Source organism: Phalacrocorax carbo, chromosome 6 (genome assembly GCF_963921805.1).
Source record: "Phalacrocorax carbo chromosome 6, bPhaCar2.1, whole genome shotgun sequence".
Classification (NCBI taxonomy): Eukaryota; Metazoa; Chordata; class Aves; order Suliformes; family Phalacrocoracidae; genus Phalacrocorax; species Phalacrocorax carbo.
The window spans coordinates 40,443,313-40,465,018 of record NC_087518.1 but is presented as its reverse complement, the minus strand read 5'-3'; the positions used below and the strand labels follow the sequence as shown (position 1 = coordinate 40,465,018).

At 43.4% G+C, this 21,706-nt stretch overlaps 1 protein-coding gene across 1 annotated transcript; it reads left to right on the top strand.

The window, feature by feature from the left end:
* Window positions 1–2,004: 2,004 nt before the first annotated feature.
* Window positions 2,005–20,537, top strand: CTH (cystathionine gamma-lyase). Its single transcript, XM_009504260.2, has 12 exons — window positions 2,005–2,238; window positions 3,848–3,929; window positions 4,477–4,572; window positions 8,276–8,385; window positions 9,051–9,182; window positions 11,034–11,091; window positions 11,885–11,962; window positions 13,037–13,189; window positions 13,403–13,524; window positions 15,394–15,446; window positions 17,282–17,420; window positions 19,825–20,537. Exons 1-12 carry the CDS (start codon window positions 2,077–2,079, stop codon window positions 19,843–19,845), a joined length of 1,206 nt encoding a protein of 401 aa, XP_009502555.2. The 5' UTR covers window positions 2,005–2,076; the 3' UTR covers window positions 19,846–20,537.
* Window positions 20,538–21,706: the final 1,169 nt, after the last annotated feature.

The following is a 21,706-nucleotide window of genomic DNA, read 5'->3' as shown; positions in this document are numbered from 1 at the left end:
ACTATCTAACAACAGAACTTTGTCTTGTTTATATTCTCCATCTTCTTACATTACTTAAATTGGTCTCTTCCAAGCATAAGGCAATTTAGATAGAAGTAGGAGGATCAGATATTGTGGCAACGGGGAACTGCATTTTCTACAGTTTCTGGGGTGTGAGTCTCTGGAAACTTCACTTACCAAATTCCTCAAGTAGGAAATAAACAATGGAGGAGTAATTTCTCATGGGTGTATTCCTCCAGGAAGGACGCTGACTTTTTTAGAATGTAAATTAATAGGACAAAAACCAGAGAGGAATAAAAGACTAAATTTGTACAAAACCAAAGGTAGGCAGAAAATGAAAATGATATACTCTAAGGGTGCCTCTGCATTTATTCTAGCTGTAAGTCTAACAGTAACATTTAAACTCATGAAGACTACCTAACAGAATATTGAAAGCACCCGAGTATAGAGAAGTGCTCTCTGGTTGCCTTTTTCCTGACTTCCACAAGGCAAAACAAAAAGAATGGAGGTCCTGGAGGACAGTGAATAGAATTTGCCATCTCTGGAGAAATTAACTTCTGCTTCTGCCGGACATTCAGAATGACTGGCTTGAGAGAGGCTAGAGAGCAATACATTTTTCAAAGTTACAGAGGAAATTTAAGGAAATTAAACTTAACAGGAAAAAGTAGGTAAAAAATTTTAAGACATCGTAGCCTCGATGGCTTCCATTCAAGTGGAAGTATTAATTCTTTTTTCTTTTCAGCTGGTGCCAGCCCGAAGCACTTCAGAAATTTGTATATCTCCTTACTAAAAAGAAAAAAACACAAGCTACTTACTCAGGTTGTTCAAACTAATCCATGGGACTAGCACCTGCAGAGTTTCTTTTTGTACTTAGTGAAGTGCTTCAGCGGCCAGTTGTGGGCATGTCAGGGTGAGGATCTTTGTCCGTGAAAGCATCGATAGCACCAGAGACCTGCACCCTTACTTACAGACAGGATAACCTCCTCCAGAAATAGCCACAGAAGACTATTGTGGACTGCACAGATAACCACAATGTGAAACTGGAGGTAAAGGAAGAAATTTTGTGTGACAAGGAAATATTTCCATTTTCCCCTTTGTCTCAGCTTGGCTATCCTGAATTTTATAATACAAATTATTATAAAAAGAAAACGGACTCTTTATGGTACTGCCTGAGATTCGCTGGCCACCTGAAACTTTGTGATGCGGTGTCCTGGCATTACGGTGGGTTCAAAGGAAGGCTTTGCCCATGGGATTTATGTAGACATTTTCCACAGGCCTAGAAGAAACAGATTTGTCACCACAGGATTCAATTCCTCCGTCCTAAATTTCAGGTTTCTACTATGTGCTGAGGCTGAAAAACTGGCTTGAGAATAATCTGTGTCCTTCTTCCACTTACATTCGGTTTTGATCTAAGTTTACCTGCAAACGGTATGAAAATTATTTCACATTCAGCCTGAAATGTAAGCGAGGGCGCACGCATCAGGAAGAGCTCCCTAACCACACGTTTGGGTTCGGGTTGTGTGACCCCCTGGGCCCACTCGCGTGCGTCGGGCTGACGGCCTCGGGTGCAGAGATAGGAGGAAGCCGTTCCTGGGGCCACCGCAGGCCCCGTCTCCTGCCGCCGGCCACGGCGCCCGCCCCTCGCCGGCTGCCCGCCGGGGCGAACGTTCCTCCTGCCGCCTGGCAGCCAAGGCCACGGGTTGCCAGGCTGCCAGGCGGCCGCTGGTTTTCTCTGCTGACAGGAACGGCTGCTCTCAGGGACGGAGCGCCGCTGACCCACTGCCTGACCTGCCCGCCGGCCGTTCCGGCGGTCCGCAGGCGGCCGCTACCGCCGCAGGGAGCGGGCCGCGGCGAGGCTCCGGCCCGGCCGCGCCTCGGCGGGTGGGCGGTGCCTCGGCGGGACGTCGCTCCCCGCCCTGCGGCGCGGGCGCTGCCCGGCCCCGCCCCGCCCCAGCCAATGGGGGACGGCGGCGAGGCCCCGCCCGCCCCGGGCCCCCGGGGCGGGGCGGCGGCGGCGGCGGCGGCTGTGGTGGTGACGGCGGCGGCGGCGGCGGCGGCGGCAGTCGGAGGGCGGCCATGGAGCGTTGCGGGGCGCGGGGCTTCCTGCCGCCCTTCGAGCACTTCGCCACGCAGGCCATCCACGCCGGGCAGGAGCCTGAGCAGTGGCGCTCGGCCGCCGTGGTGCCCCCCATCTCCCTCTCCACCACCTTCAAGCAGCGGGCCCCCGGCCAGCACGCGGTGAGTGCGGCGCAGCCCTGAGGCGGGCTTGTCCATGCCGGCCCCGCACGGCCCGGCTCGGCCCGCCCGCGCCTCCGGGGCGGCGCGGGGGTCTGGGGTCGAAGGCGTCGCCCTCGGACGGGGTCAGCGCCAGGGCCCATGGCCCGACGTGGCCCGTCCCGGCGGGCTGCCCGGGGGCTGCAGGCCGGCCGCGGGGCGGGGGGGTGCGGGGAGACAGCAGGCCCCGGGAAGGGGAGGGGGCTCCCGGTTTGCACTGCGTGGAAATATTTTCCCTCCCGCCGGCTCCTGGAAAAAGCCCAAGCATCTTTTTACCCCTGGAAGAGACGGTCTCCGCCGCAGTGGCTGCAAGGCACGTGCGGCGTGGCTTTCAGCGTGCGCGGCGCGTGGGGGGAGCACCCAGCGCCCCCGGGGCTCGGCAGCCTCCGCTCTGCGGCGGGCACGGGCCTTGGGCGCAGGAGGCTGCAGCGGCGGGAAGGACCAGGCCTCGGTCGGACGGTTTGCATGCAGCCGGGGACTTGAAAACTGCGAGACAGCAATGCTTTACTTGGCGGCTGGGCCCAGGCAGAATACGTTTTCTTATTTACACCGATTGTGCAAGAGGCTGCTTCAGTTGTCCAGACGGAATGAGTATTTCATAAGTACTTTGTGGATGTATTGTAGAAAGTGATGGAAGTGTTTGCCTTGAACTATCATGAAGTTTCTGATTGGTACCACGTGTGTATGAGGGAAATGATACAAATCTGTAACTCATAAATCGGCGTTTGTTCCAAACCCGAGGTCTGAATATCACAGTGTGCTGGTTGGGCAACAGGAATTTGCCTTGTGATCTTTGATTCCACACAGAGTCACTTACACAGACTAAAATTGTGAATGCTTGTAAGTAGGTAGCTGTGTTGAAGAAGACCACAGAAGGAGGAGTCACACGCTGCTGCATTCACGTACTGATGATAGAGTGGCCACGTTCTTGCAGGAAGTTCCGTGAGAGTGGTCTGCCAGATTCCTCAATATGATGAAGTTGTCCTTAAACAGGAATCCTGAAAGTACGCAAATACCAGGAGGCTTAGCCAGGTTTTCTCTGTATCAAGTGCATCCATGCATGCATGAGTATTTTTTTTTTCTTGTTAAATTTTCTCAGTATTCACATCAAAGCTGTTGCACTGAAGTGTGGAACTTGGCCTGATTGCATGCCAAGAAAATGTTTGAGCTTTCAAGAACTGGTTGGCGCTGGCTAATGCCCTATTGCTTCTTTAAAGCAGAGTGTCATGGAGGTGGGACACATTCTTGCTGGTAACATGAGGAGAGTGTGTCAGACCAAGGCCTTTTTTCCAACAGTGACCGGAGATGGATATCTAAGAAAAAGTAGGAGAGTGTGGGTAGCAGTACAATACTTCCCCCAGTGCACCCCTAGAAACCCTTTTCAGCTTGGGGATGCCCAATCGGATGTTGCGTACAGCAGCTTGACTTAGCCAGAAAACCAGCCTGCTGTTCTTGGAGGAGATGGATGCATAACCTTGGTGTTGCGAGTGAGTTACTTAACCTAGGAGAATTATTGTACAAAACTTTCTCAGTTCTCTCTCAAGTGACATTGTTTTTCTTGCTTTCATAATAGGGTTATGAATACAGCCGGAGTGGAAACCCTACCCGGAATTGCCTGGAGAAGGCTGTGGCAGCACTAGATGGAGCTAAATACTGTAAGCAATTAATAGGTTCCTCAAGCAAGATGTCAGTGTGCGTGTCCCCTGACAGTGTCTACAGCAGGCATAACTTGAGGAGCAAGGACACTGCATTGTCAGCAGCAGCTGTATCACAGCAAGGCTTTCACAGCCACTGACTACTGGTAATGGGCAAGAGCTGCTTATGGTGTGAAAAGAGTCCATCGCTTGTCATTCAGGGAAGTCCAGCTCAATTGTTGGACTTTCTGTAGTGACTTTGCTTCCTTTCACTGCATTTGATGCCTAAGCTAAACTGAATCCGTCCTTGTGCAGCAGCACCAAATGCAGTAGGGAGCAGGAGCCCCACAGCAGTTGTTATCAGACTGTGTTACCACAGTCTCGGTTCCACCCTGTGTAAAATCAGGCTGCTGCTTTTACTAAATCCACTTAATGGGTGAGATAGCATAAATGAGAGTGACAGAACAGGTTCCTTTTAAAACCAAAGTGAGGAAGGTGAAGGCAAGTTTGACAAGGTCGTATCACATTAAAATACAGTCTGTCTGCCACTTATTCTTTCCTGTTCTAGGTTTAGCTTATGCTTCTGGCTTAGCTGCTACTTTGAATATTACTCACCTGTTAAAGGCAGGGGATACAATTATCTGCATGGATGATGTCTACGGAGGTATGTAAAGCACAAGTGTGTTTTTGATCTTAATTGTGCAAATGGTTAAATGTACCTATTTGTGATTCTTGTCAGCTTTCTGAATTTCCCACGTAGGGCCTTACTTTTCTTTAAAGCCTTCTTTTCATGAGAGCACACTGATTTTGGTGTTAGAAATTCAAACACTGAAAGGTTCTGCAGCACAGCGTGGAGGTTTAAAAAACGTAGCTAGCCTTACACAGATTGGTTTGCAGAGCAGGACCCCCTGCAGTCCAATGTAACACAGCTTGCCAGTTTCTGGTATTTCTACTATTCCTTTCCTAGGTTTGACCCTGTACCAACCAGCATTTTGTCTGGACTCTTTCAGACAACTATTCTGTCATCTTCCCTGAAAGCACAACTTGCATCAGTTACGCCCATGTGTGGGGTCCTGACCCTGGGACCGGACTAATGTCGGGGGTCTGCTGAAGAGGGGAGGCCACAACGTGGCCAAGGTGAGGGGCGGAACTAGGTGAAGTCTTGGTGGTCACCCCTTGCTTAACCCACAGGCCCAGCTGTGCAGACTCCAATAGTATGCCTCTGAGGCTTCCAACACTGCTTATCAGCTGCCAGAAAATTAGGCCTAAACTTATGTCAAGAGCATAGACCGTTTCTAACAGAACACTCTGGGGAAAGTATTTAAACCAAATCAAGAATCTGTCACCCACTCGCAACTAAACACTAATCACAAGCACAACTCATGGTTGAGGGTTTAGCTGTATGCCTCTTTTAAATTAAAGAAGCATGAACACTTTTGCTGAACCATGAGGCCTTTGTCCCTCCTCTTTCCCATCATTTATCTACCCAAACAGCCCCTGCTCAGCTCCAAAGGTTGTAGCAGGGTGTGCTGCGGCGATTAGGGCTCTGGGTACAAAGATATGTGGGGACTAGGGGTTTCCCACCAGCTATAAAGTCAGAAATGGGAGTAACTCAGTGGAATTCCTTCTCAGCTGGTCTGAGACCCCCACTACCTTTGACCTTGCTGTGGACTACTCGAGCACCGAACAGGTTGTATCCCCCTTCCCCCAATTTAATGTATTTCGCTCTACCAATTTCTGTCTTATTATGTACCGGGCTTACTATATAGGTTAAAGTGACTTGCTTAAGGACAGTGAAAAACTTAATAAAATTGCGGTGTATGTTAACCACCTGGCGTCTCAGCAGTGAAGCACATTAACGGACAGAATCTGTCTCACTGTGGATAACAATCTGGGAACAGTGCATGACACCATATCTTCTGAATGCTTCGGTGATGCTGCAGCCCACTTTAGGTTTTGATTGTGCATAGGTTGTGGGTTTTTTTTTGTTGTTTTTTTTTTTTTTTAATCCATTCTTCCAAGGAACTCCCTAAGAACAGAGTTCATCCACCTCTGCCAAAGTCGTTCAAGAGGTTGAAGCCACCCAAAAGTCCATGGCAGGGAAGTCTGCCAGGATAAGCTGTGACAGTCAGTGCCTTAGTGCCCAACTCGTGTGTTTCACTGATCAGTGAAGCTTGTCTCCCTCCATCTGTTTCAAGCACAAAGAGATCAAATCTGCTTCGTTTTCAAAGGAAGGTTAGAGAGGCCAGCAACAGGTAGCGTATTCCCAAGCAATAGCTGGAAAACCTTTTAGCAGGAGTGATCACCTTTCCCATCACTAAGAGTGGTTACTGCTTGCCAGTCAGTTCTTTATGCTTGTGCATATCAAATATAAATAACACACATTTGCTTTTAATGTCTTAGTTCTGTCATGCCAGATAGCTCTTCTCCAAAGTACATCTGGAGCCAAGTTGTGTGAAGACAGCAGGAATCTGCTGACAATCTGGTCTTTTAATTCACAGCCCTCCCATCACAGAACTCAATAAATCGAAGTCATTTGATCAAAGCGTATTTTCAGTTCCTTACTTCAGAAAGGCCCATAGGTGTATTTTTCACGTAAAACCAGTTCACCTGCTTATTAATGTGTCAGCCTCTGGTGGTTTCTGTAGAAATTAATTTCTTTGTTTCTTCCCTGATTTTTTTTTCGTACTTCTGTAAAGCGACCGACTTCCCCACAGACAGCCTTATTCAGTAGAGTTCACACCCCATGACATGGTACATATGCAGGTTGGCCACTGGCTGCAGTGGCCAGTAGGTGTTCAGCTCCTTCCTTCTTCCCTTGGGTATTAGGGGCTCCTTGTCCCCTAAGTGTCTGCTTGCTTTTCTCCTAGGCTGTGCTCTTCTGGCTGTTCCTAGTCATCTTTTCTGCTCGTGTTCTTGCATGCTGCAGCCCAGTCCTTTGTCAGCCACTTCCTCAGTGTTGCCTGCGCTGACTCCCTTTCGCCGTGTGGGGTTTACTTCTCCACCATGCTTGCCCGCTGCGGCCTTTCGTACCTCAGCCCTGTAATAGCAACTTTTGAGTCACTGGGTACTGAGTGCTGCAGGTGTCCCTGCTCCCTGGAGGGTACACTAGCTTTGGTAAGCTGTAAAAAGCCTGGCTGGATAGGAAAGCAGTACTGCGCTTACTAACTCAAATGAGTCCGCAGTATTCAAGGTTTTCAGAAAAACAGCAAAAGAAAACGAAAAGCTCTCGGGCAGTGCTGGAAAGCATGTTGCCTGGAAGGTGTTTAAGAGACGCTGAGTTCTGAGAGGTGTGAGAAGGAGCTGTAGGTAGTTGACGCTTCTGAATATTGAGCTGTTGCTGTAACTTCTTAAAGTAACTTCTCACTTCCATCTAAGGCTTTTTGTGGAGTGCTGTTATTAAAAGTATATATGACTACTGTAAAGCAACTTTTCTGTTTGTATTTGTAGAGTTGACAACCTATGTGAAAATTTCCCATGCCTGAATAAACTTCTTACAGCACAAGAGAGAATATAATATATAGTTTATTGTAGAAATAAAAGTGTTTCCTTGAAAAAAAATAAAAGTCATTCAGACATAGCACTCAGCACACAGAATCAAACCCTGCACATATTATGACTTTGTGGCTAGGTGGCAAACTGCTGTTCTGCGTAAGTGAGTAAATGTTCAATAACCTTGGCAGAAAGACCTAATGAATTAATTTTTAATCCAGACAGTGTTGCCAGACAGCATGTTGCACATCTAGTGATCAACTGGTTGCTTCTGGTTTCTTCTTTTAATCTGTCTAATGAAAGGCTTCAAAGACAGAAAGGAACATCATAATCACTTTTTTATGTTCCCTGTTGCATGTTTATTTAATGGAATTATAAGAAACATGGTTGCTGGAGTCTTCTCTGTGATTATTCTTCTCCCAGATTGTCAGTTAACCTTATTAAATAGAAAAAAGGGTTTGAAAATATGTGGTGGAAAAAATTTATTAAAAGTGGGGTGCAGGAAAGGGGATATAAAAACTGGAACCGCTAGCTTGTGCATGGCAAAGGGCTGGAGGAAAAGTTAGTAGTAGGCAAACTGAAAGGGGTTTTCTGATTAAAAAAACCCCTGAACAGCTATTAATTGAAAGTACTTCATAAATCACTCTGATTCCATATTCCCACTATTACTTTTCCATTATGTTTAAAACTACAGCAATCTTTAAACATTTTAGAAATAAAAAAATATTAATGTGCCATTTATGGCATAGAGCATAAAACAGTACCCTCCAGACTTTCTGTGGATGCATACAGGAAAGCGGAGATGACTGAAGTTAAGGAATTTGCTTCATTTTGTGTCTCTGATTTTTTGTTTTGTTTGGTTTGGGTGTTTTTAGGCACAAACAGATACTTCAGGCAAGTAGCCATGAAAATGGGTTTGAACGTAGTTTTTGTTGACTGTTCAAAAAGTGAATGCCTGGAAGCTGCAATTACACCAGAAACCAAGGTAGGGGAGAGGGAAATTACTGAATTTACTTGTTAATGTCGTTAAATAATTTTATTCTTGCTCTTGTTGTGCTGGGTGTATGTGTCAAGCAGAGGGGGCTGTAGGGGTGGCCTCTGCAGAGGCAGGTTGGGGCACAGCTGGCTCCAACACATCCCCACTGCAGGCCACTTGGTGACGTTTTTGGTGCCTCACTGAAAACATTTTAAGAAGGGCAAAAAAAACCACCAGAGAGAGAGGAGGAGGGGAAAGGTAAGAAACAGCAGAGGGAAACATGAGTTCCCATGGAGGAGGAGGTGCTCCATGGGAGTGGAGCAGTTAATCCCCTGCTCTAATGGAAGATAGTTCAGCTGGAAGAGGCTTACAAACCTTTGGGTGTAAAGACTTTCTACTGGCTATGTCAGGCCTTCTTCAGAAGTGATGCACTTAGGTTTTCAAAAGCTTTGATGTTCTTCCCTTGTATTAGTTGTTTTTGGGGTGAATACTACCTCTCCCAAGAAATCTTGCCTTTCTTCAGTAGGGACACTTTCTGATTTCCACTCTGCAAACATGCATGGGAAGCTGACACTCAATGAGTTAACATTTAATAGCACTTATGACTTACACATGTATCATCATCAGCATTGTAAAATCTCTAAACTGATGTTTGTGTTGTTGAATTACTGCAGCTCGTTTGGATTGAAACGCCCACAAACCCCACACTGAAAGTTATTGACATTCAGGCCTGTGCAGATGTAGTACATAAGCACAAAGATGTTCTTCTAGTGGTAGACAACACTTTTATGTCTGCGTATTTCCAGGTAAGTATTTTATAGCTAGCCTTATACCGGTATGATACCAGCAAAACCAATATAGCTCAGCAGTCAAGTGAACTGAATCAAGACAGTCAGGTAAACCACTGGGACAATGGCTTCTCTGTCATTCACAAGTCATGTTTTTTAGTTTTCACTGATGGAAATCATAACAGGCCTCTTAAAAAAGTGTCCTGTTTTCTAACTTTGGCCTTTTTATACTAATTCTTTTCTATATGCTGTTTGTGATCTGTTTGACCCACTTGATATTCTAAAAAAAGTAGTGGATGAAAAGGTTAAAAGGTAGTGGGTGAAAAGGAATATCTTCCTTTGAGACATTCAAGATATCTTTTTCTTCAATATTTTGGTGAATACGTGGCTTAGAAGTTTGCAGTTTTGATCTCAAACAACTGGCATAGCTTTCCTGCTTTTATAACTAGAATACATAGAGTGAAGACAATTTATTACGTTCTAAAAATGCTTTGGAATAATAAACTTCAAAGTCTTGTTCATCTTAACATGGGCTAGAAATATTCATCTATATTTCCCGTGAGACCAAGCTAATCTCTTATAGTTTAGGTCTAAAGTAAAACTTTTTTATGAGTGCAAAAGGCAGGTGTGTTTGTTAAGGGTACTGAGATCTTTATAAATTAAGAGAGCTTTACAGAAAGTGTTAATGCTTAGCTAAAGCAGAACTTGAGTTTGTCTTTTACATACCGAAGGGTTGGTGATTTCCTCCCCTGCAATGTATGTTACTTCGGAAAGACTTGTGTGAAAGAAGAAAAGTGAGCATCTGGATAGGTGAGCTAGTTAATGTATCTTTCATTGGCCTGGTGCTAAGAGACAGTTAGTTGTAATGATTAATTCTGGTAAGCATAATAGGTAGTGTCTTTAAACCCCTCCAAACTGCTGCTGATACACTGTACTAAGAAGATCGTAACTTTAGAGTGATTTAAATAGCAATATTGAATGTAAAAGGCACTGGTGTCTATGCTGCCGTTCTCCTGGGGGTGCATAGGGAATGTACGTTATCCACGTTCCTTGAATAGACGTCTGTGTTTAATCTGACAGCAGCAGTCTTTTATTCTAAATCTGCTTGCTTTGTTACCTTTCAACGTATTGAAACTTTTCAGTCTTTATAATGTGTTTATATTATGTGCAAAGTCCTTATTTAGGGACTGATAAAAAAAATACATTGTTCATTAGTTCTTGCCTATCAACATCTCAGTTTGCCTCACCTTAAAAAGGCTTCTGGGAAGAAAGCTGGGAGGCTAAGGAAGAGAGACCTGGCAAACAAAACCTGTTGCACTTTCTTCAGGTTTTTGTTCTTTCAGTGCAGTATCACCAATAGTGATATCTAGAAAACAATGCAATTTTTTTTGCTTTGCAGACTGCGTTGAGGTCTTAATTTTCTAAGGAAATATACTTTAGAGGAAATACCATTACTTATCCCTGCTTCAGCTAAGCAATATAACTATTTTTTTTTTCCACAAATATGAGCAGACTGGATGTTAGATGTATTCAATCACTCCTTTTCCTGAAGCCAGTGGGAATTAGACCAGTGCGAATTGGACCAGTGCTTTTAAATCACGTTTTAATGTGGGTTCTTTTTATTGTGCTTATCTTGATTTCAGAGTGCTTTTGTGTACTATTGGTTTTGTCACATATTCTATCTATCTTCATTCTCAGGTTTTTGTGCTTAAGGTGTTTTGTGTTATGTTTTTGTGGGTTTGGGGTTTTTTTTTAGTTTCTCCTCCTATTGTTGTTTTCTGTGTTGGATCATAGCCTTTCTGTGTAGCTTGAAATGAACCAGAATGCACACAAGTTTTAATCGGACCTATTATTTTAATTTCATTTCAGCGTCCTTTATCTCTGGGAGCTGATATTTGTATGTATTCTGCAACCAAATACATGAATGGTAAGTATGTGCGTTCAACACAACTCAGGCTGGCTGTTGAAGAGCCATTCTGGCTGCGGGCAGTTCACAAAAGCCAATGTGTCCACCAGTAATTATTAGAGGGACCATTAGAGGAGCTGGACCATTGAATATGCCATTAGTCTTCGTAGCTCCTAAACTATCCCTGGGAGAAGGAATATTGACCTGACTTCAGGTAATAGACCTAGAGGTATTTATAGCTATGTTGGCTTTCATTTGACTATAACAAAGTAAGTGGCTTCAGTAGAAGGTAGCTGCCAGAAATTATATTAAGGTTCAAAGGAGGTTTTATATAGCTGTGTTGGAGGCTATCCAACAGCACATTCACTGTGTTGTTTCCCAAACAGCTCAGCCTTGGAGCTAACATGACTGTAGCTGTGTTGTAACCACATGTCCCTGGTGGCGTGGATAGAAGTGGAAGTTTTCTAGCTCATGTTCACTCTCCCTGAGACAGCAGCCTGGTGCTGCTCTGCAGGACACACCTGATTCCTGTACAATGTCCTGCTTTCTGGCAGCTAATGGTGGTGGGCTTGTGAAATGGCTGGGGGCATGCGTACAGCACATGGCAAAGCTGACCAGAGCTTTAGAAAAAGCTGAAATCTGCCTTATGATTCCTGTGCTGCACAAGAAGGATGGCTGTGGCAATGAGAAGGAACGCAGTGTCTCACAGAAACAGGACTGTATTAGCACCAAGACTGAGAAAATGGGAGTGTGGCAGAAGCCTGGAGCAGATGGAGTGGCTGATTCTGTTCTTGTCTTGTCCTTTCATTTTTAGGGCATAGTGATGTTGTAATGGGACTTGTTTCAGTAAACTGTGATGATCTCTACGAGAGGCTCAAATTCTTACAAAACTGTAAGTAGTCAATGTAGGTAATACCTTAAAATTAATTGTTTTCAAATATACCAGCTTATAATGGGAAGCATGTTGCAAGCACGCAAGTATGAAATCTATCTAGAGATGTACCTCAGGCATTTAAATGTGCGGAAGTGTAGATGACTGCAGAGAAAGTGGTAACACGATGTAGGAAACCTGAATTATCTTCCCTGCCTTTCACTGGGACATAAGGTGGCCCTATGCAAACACAATAGCTTTCAGGATGCCTCTGTGACTTCTCTCTCAAATAAAGTTAATGACACTGGTCTCCACTTCCTAACTGCTTCTAGAAAAATGCTAAGAGCAGTGTGGGTTATTCAACATTTGTTCACCAGGGCTGGTGAGTGGGGTGAATTGTCTGGTGGCAGGTGCTTGAATGCAGGCAGCATTCTTCACTGCAGGACTGTAATTCCCCTCTATCCCTGCTTTCCCCTGAGAAGTGTGTGTCCCGCTGCTCCCGAGGGAGGACTGAGCTGTGGGGCCTCTCTCAGGTGTGCTGAGATCCACGCGCACGGGGAGCTCTGCCTCTGCTCTGTGCATCATGCGCAGAGGCAGGAGATGTGGCACGTCCTGAAAGCATCAGATGCTGAGTGGCTGTGGTCTTTCTTCCACGTGCAGCACCTGTGGTTACATGGGGCGCCGCCGCTTACAAAGTCCCTCTTTAGGTTGTAGTTAAGAACATGGCAGAAAGAGCACAATCCTTTCTTCTGTTCACTTCATATATGAAGAGGGATAGAAACCTTTAAATTACATGTTTATTTAATTTTACCTAACTTGTGTCAAGTACACCTGGGGTTTTTTAAACTCATTCACACATCAGAGGATATGCCTAATGCAGAATTTTCCTATATAGGTTGATTTTAACAATTAATTCAATGTTAATTCAGCTCGTTAATTGGCTTCCTATTTGTGTGAGATGAAGAAGACAGATGGCATCAGATGTCTTTCCACTTGTCTTGTTCTGTCTTTAGAAATTTTGGAAATTAGGACTGTATTTAGTTTTATTAAAAAAATCTCTTTGTTTTATGTGGAATTTTGTTTCAATTTCTGTAGCTCTTGGAGCTGTTCCGTCTGCCTTTGACTGTTACCTGTGCAATCGTGGTTTGAAGACACTACAAATCCGGATGAAACAACATTTCCACAACGCATTAGCTGTTGCTCGATTTCTTGAGTCAGATTCCCGGGTGGAGAAAGTAATTTTCCCAGGTAGGTTGGCAAGACTTCAGAGCAGGTGACGTCTTAGAGTGAGGCTGGATTTGGGTACTGTATTACTACGTGTCGTTTGTGCACCCTTCACATTTGGTGACTCTGGCTTAGGTGGCCACCTTGGCAATGGGCTGTTTCTACATAGCTGAGGGTGAGCTGCTTTACCCTTTGAAGTGATGGTAATTAACTTAAAGCAATTTCTACAAATTTCAGGCTTGCCTTCACACCCTCAGCATGAATTGATCAAGCGGCAGTGTACTGGCTGTCCTGGGATGGTAACCTTTTACATTAAAGGAAATCTTGAACATGCTGCTACCTTTCTCAAGAATTTAAAGGTAAATGATGGTAAATATGCACTACTTAAGAGGGACTTGAGCCTGCCCTTCTGAGGGTAGTAGTGGACGGAAGTGGTTTTTCTTGAGGTGGGAAGAGTCTTTATTTGTACTTGCAAAGCTCCTAAAGTCTTTTGGGTGTAACCATCTCTAAATAATAGATTATTTGTAAATAGGAGGCTAATGAGAGGGAAGAAAAGGATGCCTCATCTCATTTGAAGCATTTGTTTACACAGTAGGTGTAGTATATCCAGGTTAGCCAGGCGTTGCTTCTAATAAAGGGCCAGCATACCAGCATTTTGCAGAAATACCTGTAGTATTTGAAAGCAGAGAAGCTGTGGCTGGTGTAATACTGTTGTACTATTTCAAAGTACAGGAGAAACACCTGTTGAGAAATTACATGAGTCTTGAAGCAAAGAGGGAGTCCCTCAGTTTAGAGAATAGTTATTTGCTTATTTTAACTAAACCATAGGCTTTTGCTTTTGTCTTTGCAATGTATTAATTCTGTCTGTACTCTTTAATGTGTTTGCTAGTCTTGGTCTCTGGTTAATTTGTATCCCGCTCTTGTGTTTTTGCTGTTTTGTTCTTGGAAAAACAAATCAGTAATAATTGACAAAGGTAAATCAGAACTTCCTTCTCCTCCCTGTCTTTCTTACTTGGCAGCTAATATCATCAACTGAAAATGAATTTACTAAAAATACGATCATCCCACAGAATATTGTTTTACATGAGAGAGAGCATTTAATCCTGAAATCCAGATCTCTCACAGGAGATCTGCCAGCTTTGACAAAAAGCATCAGAGAGTACGTTCCAGAAGTAGTCCCTTATGAATACATTCACTTCAGCCCTTTGACTTGGGTAGCCATCAGCTTGTCACTAGACTGGTACAAAACTAAAGCTATTTCCTTAAATCAGGCTGAGGAGAGGATTCTTTGGTTGATAGGTTTAGCTGTATTTTTTAAAGGATTTTTTTTTTTAAATCAAAATGAGCAACCAGGGCTGGAGAGAAATGTTGAGGGCAGTAAGTGCATTCACAAAAGACAAATCGTGAATCTGTGTTTGAGTGCAGTTGGCTCTCTAGAGAGCCTTTTTGTCATCCAGGAATATACGTCCATAATTCAAAGAGCAGTGCTAAAAAAAACACCCTTAACTAACAGTAGGCATTTCACAAACACTAGTCCTGTTAGGAACTGAGAAATTTAGGCTGGTTTTCAAAACACTAAACTAACCACCAGACTGAAGCAATGAGGGAAAAAATCTGTTCAGCCATGTGAGGAGAATCTTAGATGTTTGGGTTTTTCCCCCATCAAGTCTGCTATTTGCCAGTCAGAAAGGTGTAGGCGTTAAACATGAATATTGATGAGTGATGCTGAAAGAAGAGTATGTAAGGGTAGGATATAACCACTTCAACCTTAACTGAAATTTGTGAGATGTGACTCTTATTTTGTTCAGGCAGCCTGCTCTATCCTTCCTCTGAACAGAATGGAAACTCCGGTGGTGCCCAGGCAGAACCTGCTCCCTCATGTTGCATGTTTTCCCTTCTGCTCTTCCTCCACTGCTGCCCATGCATTGCATTGCAGGAGCTACTCCAGAGCTATTTCAGTTTTTTTATCAGCATCCCTTTAGAGCCTTTTTAGGACAGGTCTATTCTAACTCTTAATAGCTCTTACCTGCTAAATGTACACTTTTTTCCCTAATTACAGCTAATACCTTTCATAACATAAAAGTTATAACATAAAAGTTATTACAGAAAAACTTAGAGGAAGAAAACCGCAAACAATCACTAAACATTGCTTTTTCATTAACTGTCTCTTTCTAAGCATTTGTAAACTTACACTTCTTATGTTAATTTCTGTTTAATTTTTCCTGTAGGTTTTTGCACTGGCTGAGAGTCTGGGAGGATATGAAAGCCTAGCAGAGCATCCGTAAGTCATTCTTTATCCTGAAAGTATAAAAAAGGCACAGAGTAACAAAAAAGTTTCTGCTGTATTTTGATGGGAGTTCTAAAATTCTCTAGTACACAAAGCTAAGGTATTTTGCATATAACTGAGATTCAAGGATAGCATTAGTATAGCACAAACACCAGTGGCTACTCCAGAAATGAGTGTGACTTTTGTGAATGCAAGAATGCAATGATGAAAGAATTTCCACACTTCGTTGTTTTAGCTGGGAGACTGAGCCTCGATTTGTTGCTGTGATAACAAATCCAAGAAATCTGTGTATGTTTGAATAAGTACTATTGAGCAGATTTGGTCACACTGAGGAAGGAGGTCTGCAGTTCTGCCTGCTTACACAAGAGGGCATGTTCAGTATGCTCCACCAAACTGCATCTGTTTGCACGTCAGATAAATATTGTGGGGATTTTAATAATACTTAGTTGCCCCTGTCTAAGTTAAAAGGCTGAAAATAGGATTTTTATGGAATTAGATTATTTTACTTAAATCTAATTTGCTTTTCAAAAAGATACATGGACATATAAGTTATGACTAAACTAGTATGCTAAATAATTTCAGTTGCTCATTTTAGAATAACAGCAAATCTTAAAACACTGAAGCGGTTGAAAGGTAGTTGCTAACTGGTGGCTTTCAGTGACTGAGCATATGGGGAAAATAGCTTCTTACCTATATAATCCACAGCTGGAGAGAATAAACTCTTCAATGTAAGTGCTACAGTTTGATAAGTGGTCTGAGAAAACAGAAGTTTAAAAAAAAATCTGGAGATTTTATTCTGCAGATTGTATACTATAGGTTTTTCTCCGCATGCTTAAAGTAGAGCTTTTAGATACTATTTTTCAGGAAAAAAAAACCTGAAAAAAATCTGGAAGGAAGAGAAATAGGATTTTTTCCCCTCCTTTTTCATTTCCAGATTGTTAAGTACTGTCATGGATTAGCCCCAGCCAGCAACCAAGCACTACCCAGCCACTCGCTCACTCTCCACCAGTGGGATGGGGGAGAGAATCAGAAGAGTAAAAGTGAGGAAACTCATGGGTTGAAATAAAGACAGTCTATCTTTAGGTTGAGATAAAGGCAGTTTATCTTTTGCTTTACCTTTTGCTTTAGGTAAAGCAAAAGCCACGCACACAAGCAAAATAAAACAAGGAATTAATTTACCACTTCCCATCGACAGGCAGGTGCTCAGACACCTCCAGGAAAGCAGGGTTTCATCTCACGTAATGGTTACTTGGGAGGACAAACACCATCACACCAAGCGTCCCCCCCTTCCTTCTTCCCCCAGGTGTATATGCTGAGCATGGTGTGGAATATTCCTGTGGTCAGTTGGGGTCAGCTGTCCTGGCTGCGCCCCCTCCCAGCCTCTTGTGCAAGTGGCAGAGCGTGGGGAGCTGAAAAAGCCCAGTGTAGCACTACTTAGCAACAACTAAAACATCTCCACATTATCAACACTGTTTTCTGCATGAATCCAAAACATAACCCCATACTAGGTACTGTGAAGAAAATGAACTCTATCCCAGCTGAAACCAGGACAAGTATTCGCTTCTTATTCATCATTTGTCATTTTACTCGCCATTGGAAATACTGTATTGAAAGACTGGAAGATACAAGTCACTGACTTCTCTGCAGTTCGTATAATTTACAGTAACTGATGATAGGATCTCTCCATCTGTGGGTTAACCAGCAGGTGGTACACAAAAGGTGTGAAGTCTTTACAGAATTTCAGGGTGTGCTGCCCAGAAGCCAATTTGTTTGATCTTTACTGATAAAAGTAAACATTTCTTAGAAAAAAGGCTATTTTTTACCTCCAGGGCCATCATGACTCACTCTTCAGTGCCTAAAGAAGATAGAGAAGCTCTTGGAATCAGTGATACATTAATTCGCCTGTCAGTTGGTTTGGAAGATGAAGAAGATTTACTGGAAGACCTAGACCAAGCTCTGAAAGCTGCAGTAAGTGGGCTGTTACCTTAGTATCCTCACTCTAAAAATAATTTCCCCTCTAGTCTTTTGTCTTTTTCACTGAACTGTCTGCTGGGAATTCTTACCTCTCTTATTTTTAAACTACTCAGATGCGTACATTGCAGAGTATGTGTAGGGTTTTAAAGACTTCTTTGTTAGGTTTCTCTTTGCAGTGAGGTTTACAGTCCTCCTCAGTCACAATTTGAATTCATGTGGATTCCTACAGCACACGGGATGTCCCTGGCATTTGAGTGATGGGGATAGCCACTGAAGTCAGGTGGAAGGGAGGCCCTCATATAGGCATCAGAGTGCTTAGTGTGTGCTTCTGATTTTTTCATGTCATAGTTTTAGAGAGGGTTGAAGTATATTAAGGAGCTTCACAGAAAGAGTTTCTACCATACAGTAGTACTGTTAATTACACATGGTAATTAATGTGATGCCGTATTGTGTCCTTTCTTCTCAAGGCAGGTTTCCTAAAATACATGAGGTGTACGTGTGTTTGTGTACAAGTATACACATGTGCATATGTGCAGGGGAGAGGCAGGTTAAATGCATATTTTCTTTTGGTCGTACACAGCTTTGTGCTATGCTTTGGATCGGTGAATGCTGTGACTGCAGGAATAATGGGGGGTTTTGCAAGCTGCTTTTTTTTTTTTTTTAAATAACTTTTTTTCCTGGAAAGGATTAGTCATAACTAAAAAATATGAAGTATGGGCACTTGACTTTGAACCGGTACATCAGTCTGGCAGATCCCCTTTGGCAGCTGCAGTCTTGCAGTTTGATGTACCAGTATTTCATTGCAGAATGTGCTGTGTCGTACTGTACCTTGTATTTATCACGCTGTGACTTATCAAGGTCATTGCCAATGTCTTTGGTTTCTGCAATTGCAGATAACTTTTTAGGTGAGTTTCCCAGATGATCCTAGGAAGCAGATCATGTCATGTAAAAGGTCCTTTCTTTTTCCCAGAAGGAGGTCCCTGACCTTCGGGTATGCAGGAGAATTCCGCTTGATGTGAAATCTCATGGCAGCTTTAGATCTGGATGTGTGAGCAAGTCATGTGAACCAGATGCCTTAAGCCTGCCCAGGCACTCTGCCTCAACCTCTAATTGACAGAGCTTCAATGGAAGACTAAAATCCCTCCAACCTTCATATGGATAATTTTGTGTTGGAGAGAGGAAGGAGAATTTCCTCTCAATCCTGGAGGGCTGCAAAGAGAGCCCAGAAGTATGGGATGGCTGCAGGCAAAGCACCAGCCAGGCCTTTCAGATGCTGTTGGAGATCTTAGGGTATCAGTTGCTCAAGGATGTGTACTAGATCTTTGGATCTTGTTGCAAGCTTAGTTTTTGTTCTCAGGAACTGCCAACTACTGTCACACGATCCTATCCATAAAATTTGTTATTCTGTCTTTACAATTTTAGGTTTCTTTCCCAACTATCCTGTTTGCCTGATACAGAACTTCACTCCTGGGTAGTGAAAAACTTTGATTTACAAAATCTAAACATACTGCTAACCTGTTTGTGTCCACCTGGTCACATGTTGCTCCCACACAGGCAAATGTAGGTATTAGACACATTGCTACCAGGCAGTGAGAAGGTTTCATCAGGGCAGCACACTCTGCCATGCCACGCCATGGGGTGAGCAAGAGGGTCAAAGAGAAGGAAACAAACCAAGGACTGCAGCAACGCACGTGCTTAAGAGGGGCTTCAGCAAGCATTGGAATAAAGTTTAATAAATAACCGTACTAAAAAAGCATGAGTTTCCTTCTTCCCTTCTCCCAGCTTGTACTATCGTACCGTAGGAGCACCATAACTCTCGTTGGTTTGTCTGTTTGTTTCCTTTGAGTGGTAATTCTGCAGATTTGGTGACTCCTCAGTAGTCCTTGCAATGCTGAGGACAGAGTTCAGTGTCTTTGGTGGACCCTGAATCAGCTCCAAGTCAGTGGCTGAGGCAAAACTAGGTTCAGCACTACCTTATTGTGTTCTGCCACCTCTGCATTCCTGCAGGCACCTGAATCTCAAAAAAAAGAATTAAAAAAATGAAGGTGTTTGAAATACAGTTTTGTCTGTGTGAGAGAACATGGTGGTATTGGTAGGTAAAGTATAAATTTGAGTCCTGCAGCAATTGTAGCAGATGCGTAGTAGTTCGATGTTCTGTACAGACAGGAAGTTTTTTGTCCCTCTATTTTTCTCTCTCTCTTTTTTTTTTTTTTTAGTTTTTGTTTGTTTCGTGATAGGGAGAATTAGCAACAGTAACTGAATGAATTTCTGTATGCCAGCACAGAGCGTTAAGATACTCTAATGCTAAAATATATCTTATTTATGAAAAGAAAACAAAAGATGCATGGTTGATATAGGTGCATAGCATAATATCTCTCGTTTTTCCTTCTCATTACAGTTTGCAGACCATAAGGCCTGACATTGAAAACTGGAACTTGGAGTTGAACGTTGAAATGGCTAAAGAAGATGACACAGAAAGCCAAATTGCTACTGATTTTCCTTTGATTTGCTGCTGAGACTTGAAATCTGTTCAATCCAATGCTGGATTCCTGGGGAGCTATCACTTTGTGCTGTTAGGTTTATTCTGCTGACACCTGGCTGTACATGGACCATGCAGTGTGGCACACAGCCTGTGCTCTCCTGTGGGTCCGTTTCTGCTGTATTGTAATCCTTTGGCTTTGGATTGTCTTTGAGAGCAGCCGTGATGCATGCTCAGGGATATTATCCCAGTTCTCTCAGTGGAGATCAGTGTTTCTCATTTGTCATGCTAGCGCTGCAAGGGTGTTAGGTCAAAAGGGTTTGTTACTGCTCCTCAGGATGCACAATTAATTTTTATCACATGTTCTAATCCAACAGTCCAACTTAAGAACTGTTGATTTAACTTAAATTTTTTTAAAAATTCGGTTGGAAATGTGGTTAAATGCCTTTTCACCTGTTGATATTCTGTGGAGTATTGAAAATTAATTGAAATCCAATACCTGGTAAACAATAGTAACTTTCTAAAGAGCATTCTTTCCCTTTTTTAAAAAAATCATGTAATGTTAATTGCGGTAGTGATTTGGTTTACATTTGGAATGGGAATAATTTTAATTAAAATATGCTTTGAATTTCCATGATGTATTACTTGTTTTGACGTCTGCATATACTACTTGCATTCAAAATCAGGTGATAAAATGACCCTGGATTTGTTTAAATTTTCCTATGGGAAAATGATGTCATTGATGTTTTTACTTTTGTCAAGAAAAAAAAAGATATAAATTTTAATGTATAAGAACTTATCATGCAGTATTCAGGCAAGGAGTATTCAGATGCCTTAAGGCACTGCTTGTTTGGGGGTAGGTGGCGGGCAGGTGCCTGAAGTGCCCTGCAAAGTGTTGTCTCTGAGCAGACCTCAGCCCTCCTACCCGCTTCCCCGGACCTTATCTAAATATCTGTGCTGAAGAACCACAAAAGAGGCACGACAGCTGTTTGTTACAAGACTGACTACACAGGCATTTAGTGATAGTTTAACATTTAACTTGCCCAAACTAAAAGAAAATGGGACTTTCGGGCGGTGTCTTTTTGTTTTGTTTCTTTCTCAGATTGAAAGCTGACATGAAATGCAAGTTTGGCAACTTTCACTTGCTAGCTGATTAAAAGCTGCCTTAGATTATGGTACGGACCACCCTAATGCATTTGCAAGTGAGACGAGGGGGCTGTAGCTGGCTGCCTGTTGTTGTGAGCCCTGGTGGTACCCCAAGCAGGGTTCACTTGTCTGCTGTTGCTGTCGGAGAATCAAGTCCTTGGGGTTCTGCATGGCTGGGGCACAGGCTGCACCTGAGATGGAAATTAATGTATTTCACCTAGCCTAGGTGAATAACCCGTTACTCTGAGTCAGTGTTGCTTAGCCTGTCTATAAGATCAGTGAAACATTGCAGGTAGCTTTTTATTAACTTCTACAGGATAAATATTGTTACTGTACTGTCTGGGTCTGTTTTTGACTCTAAGCATAAGCAGCACATCAGTGTTAATTTTTGTGGAAAGACTTCAGCAAATAAGGCTTTGCATATATAATTATGAGTACAGCTTTAAAAACCTGGACAAGCTCCAGATTAACTGCGCTGGCATTTGTGCAGGCGTGTGGCACATCATTGAGGCTGGTGGCTGAGTTGGAGGGTGGGAAGGGGCTGCTGTGGGGGAGATCCACTGTCAGACAGATCAGATGGCTCAGTGAGCTGCGGTGGATGCCAGCTGTGGATGTCAGCTGTGGTGCAGGCAGTGTGCTGAGATCCTAGGGCCTG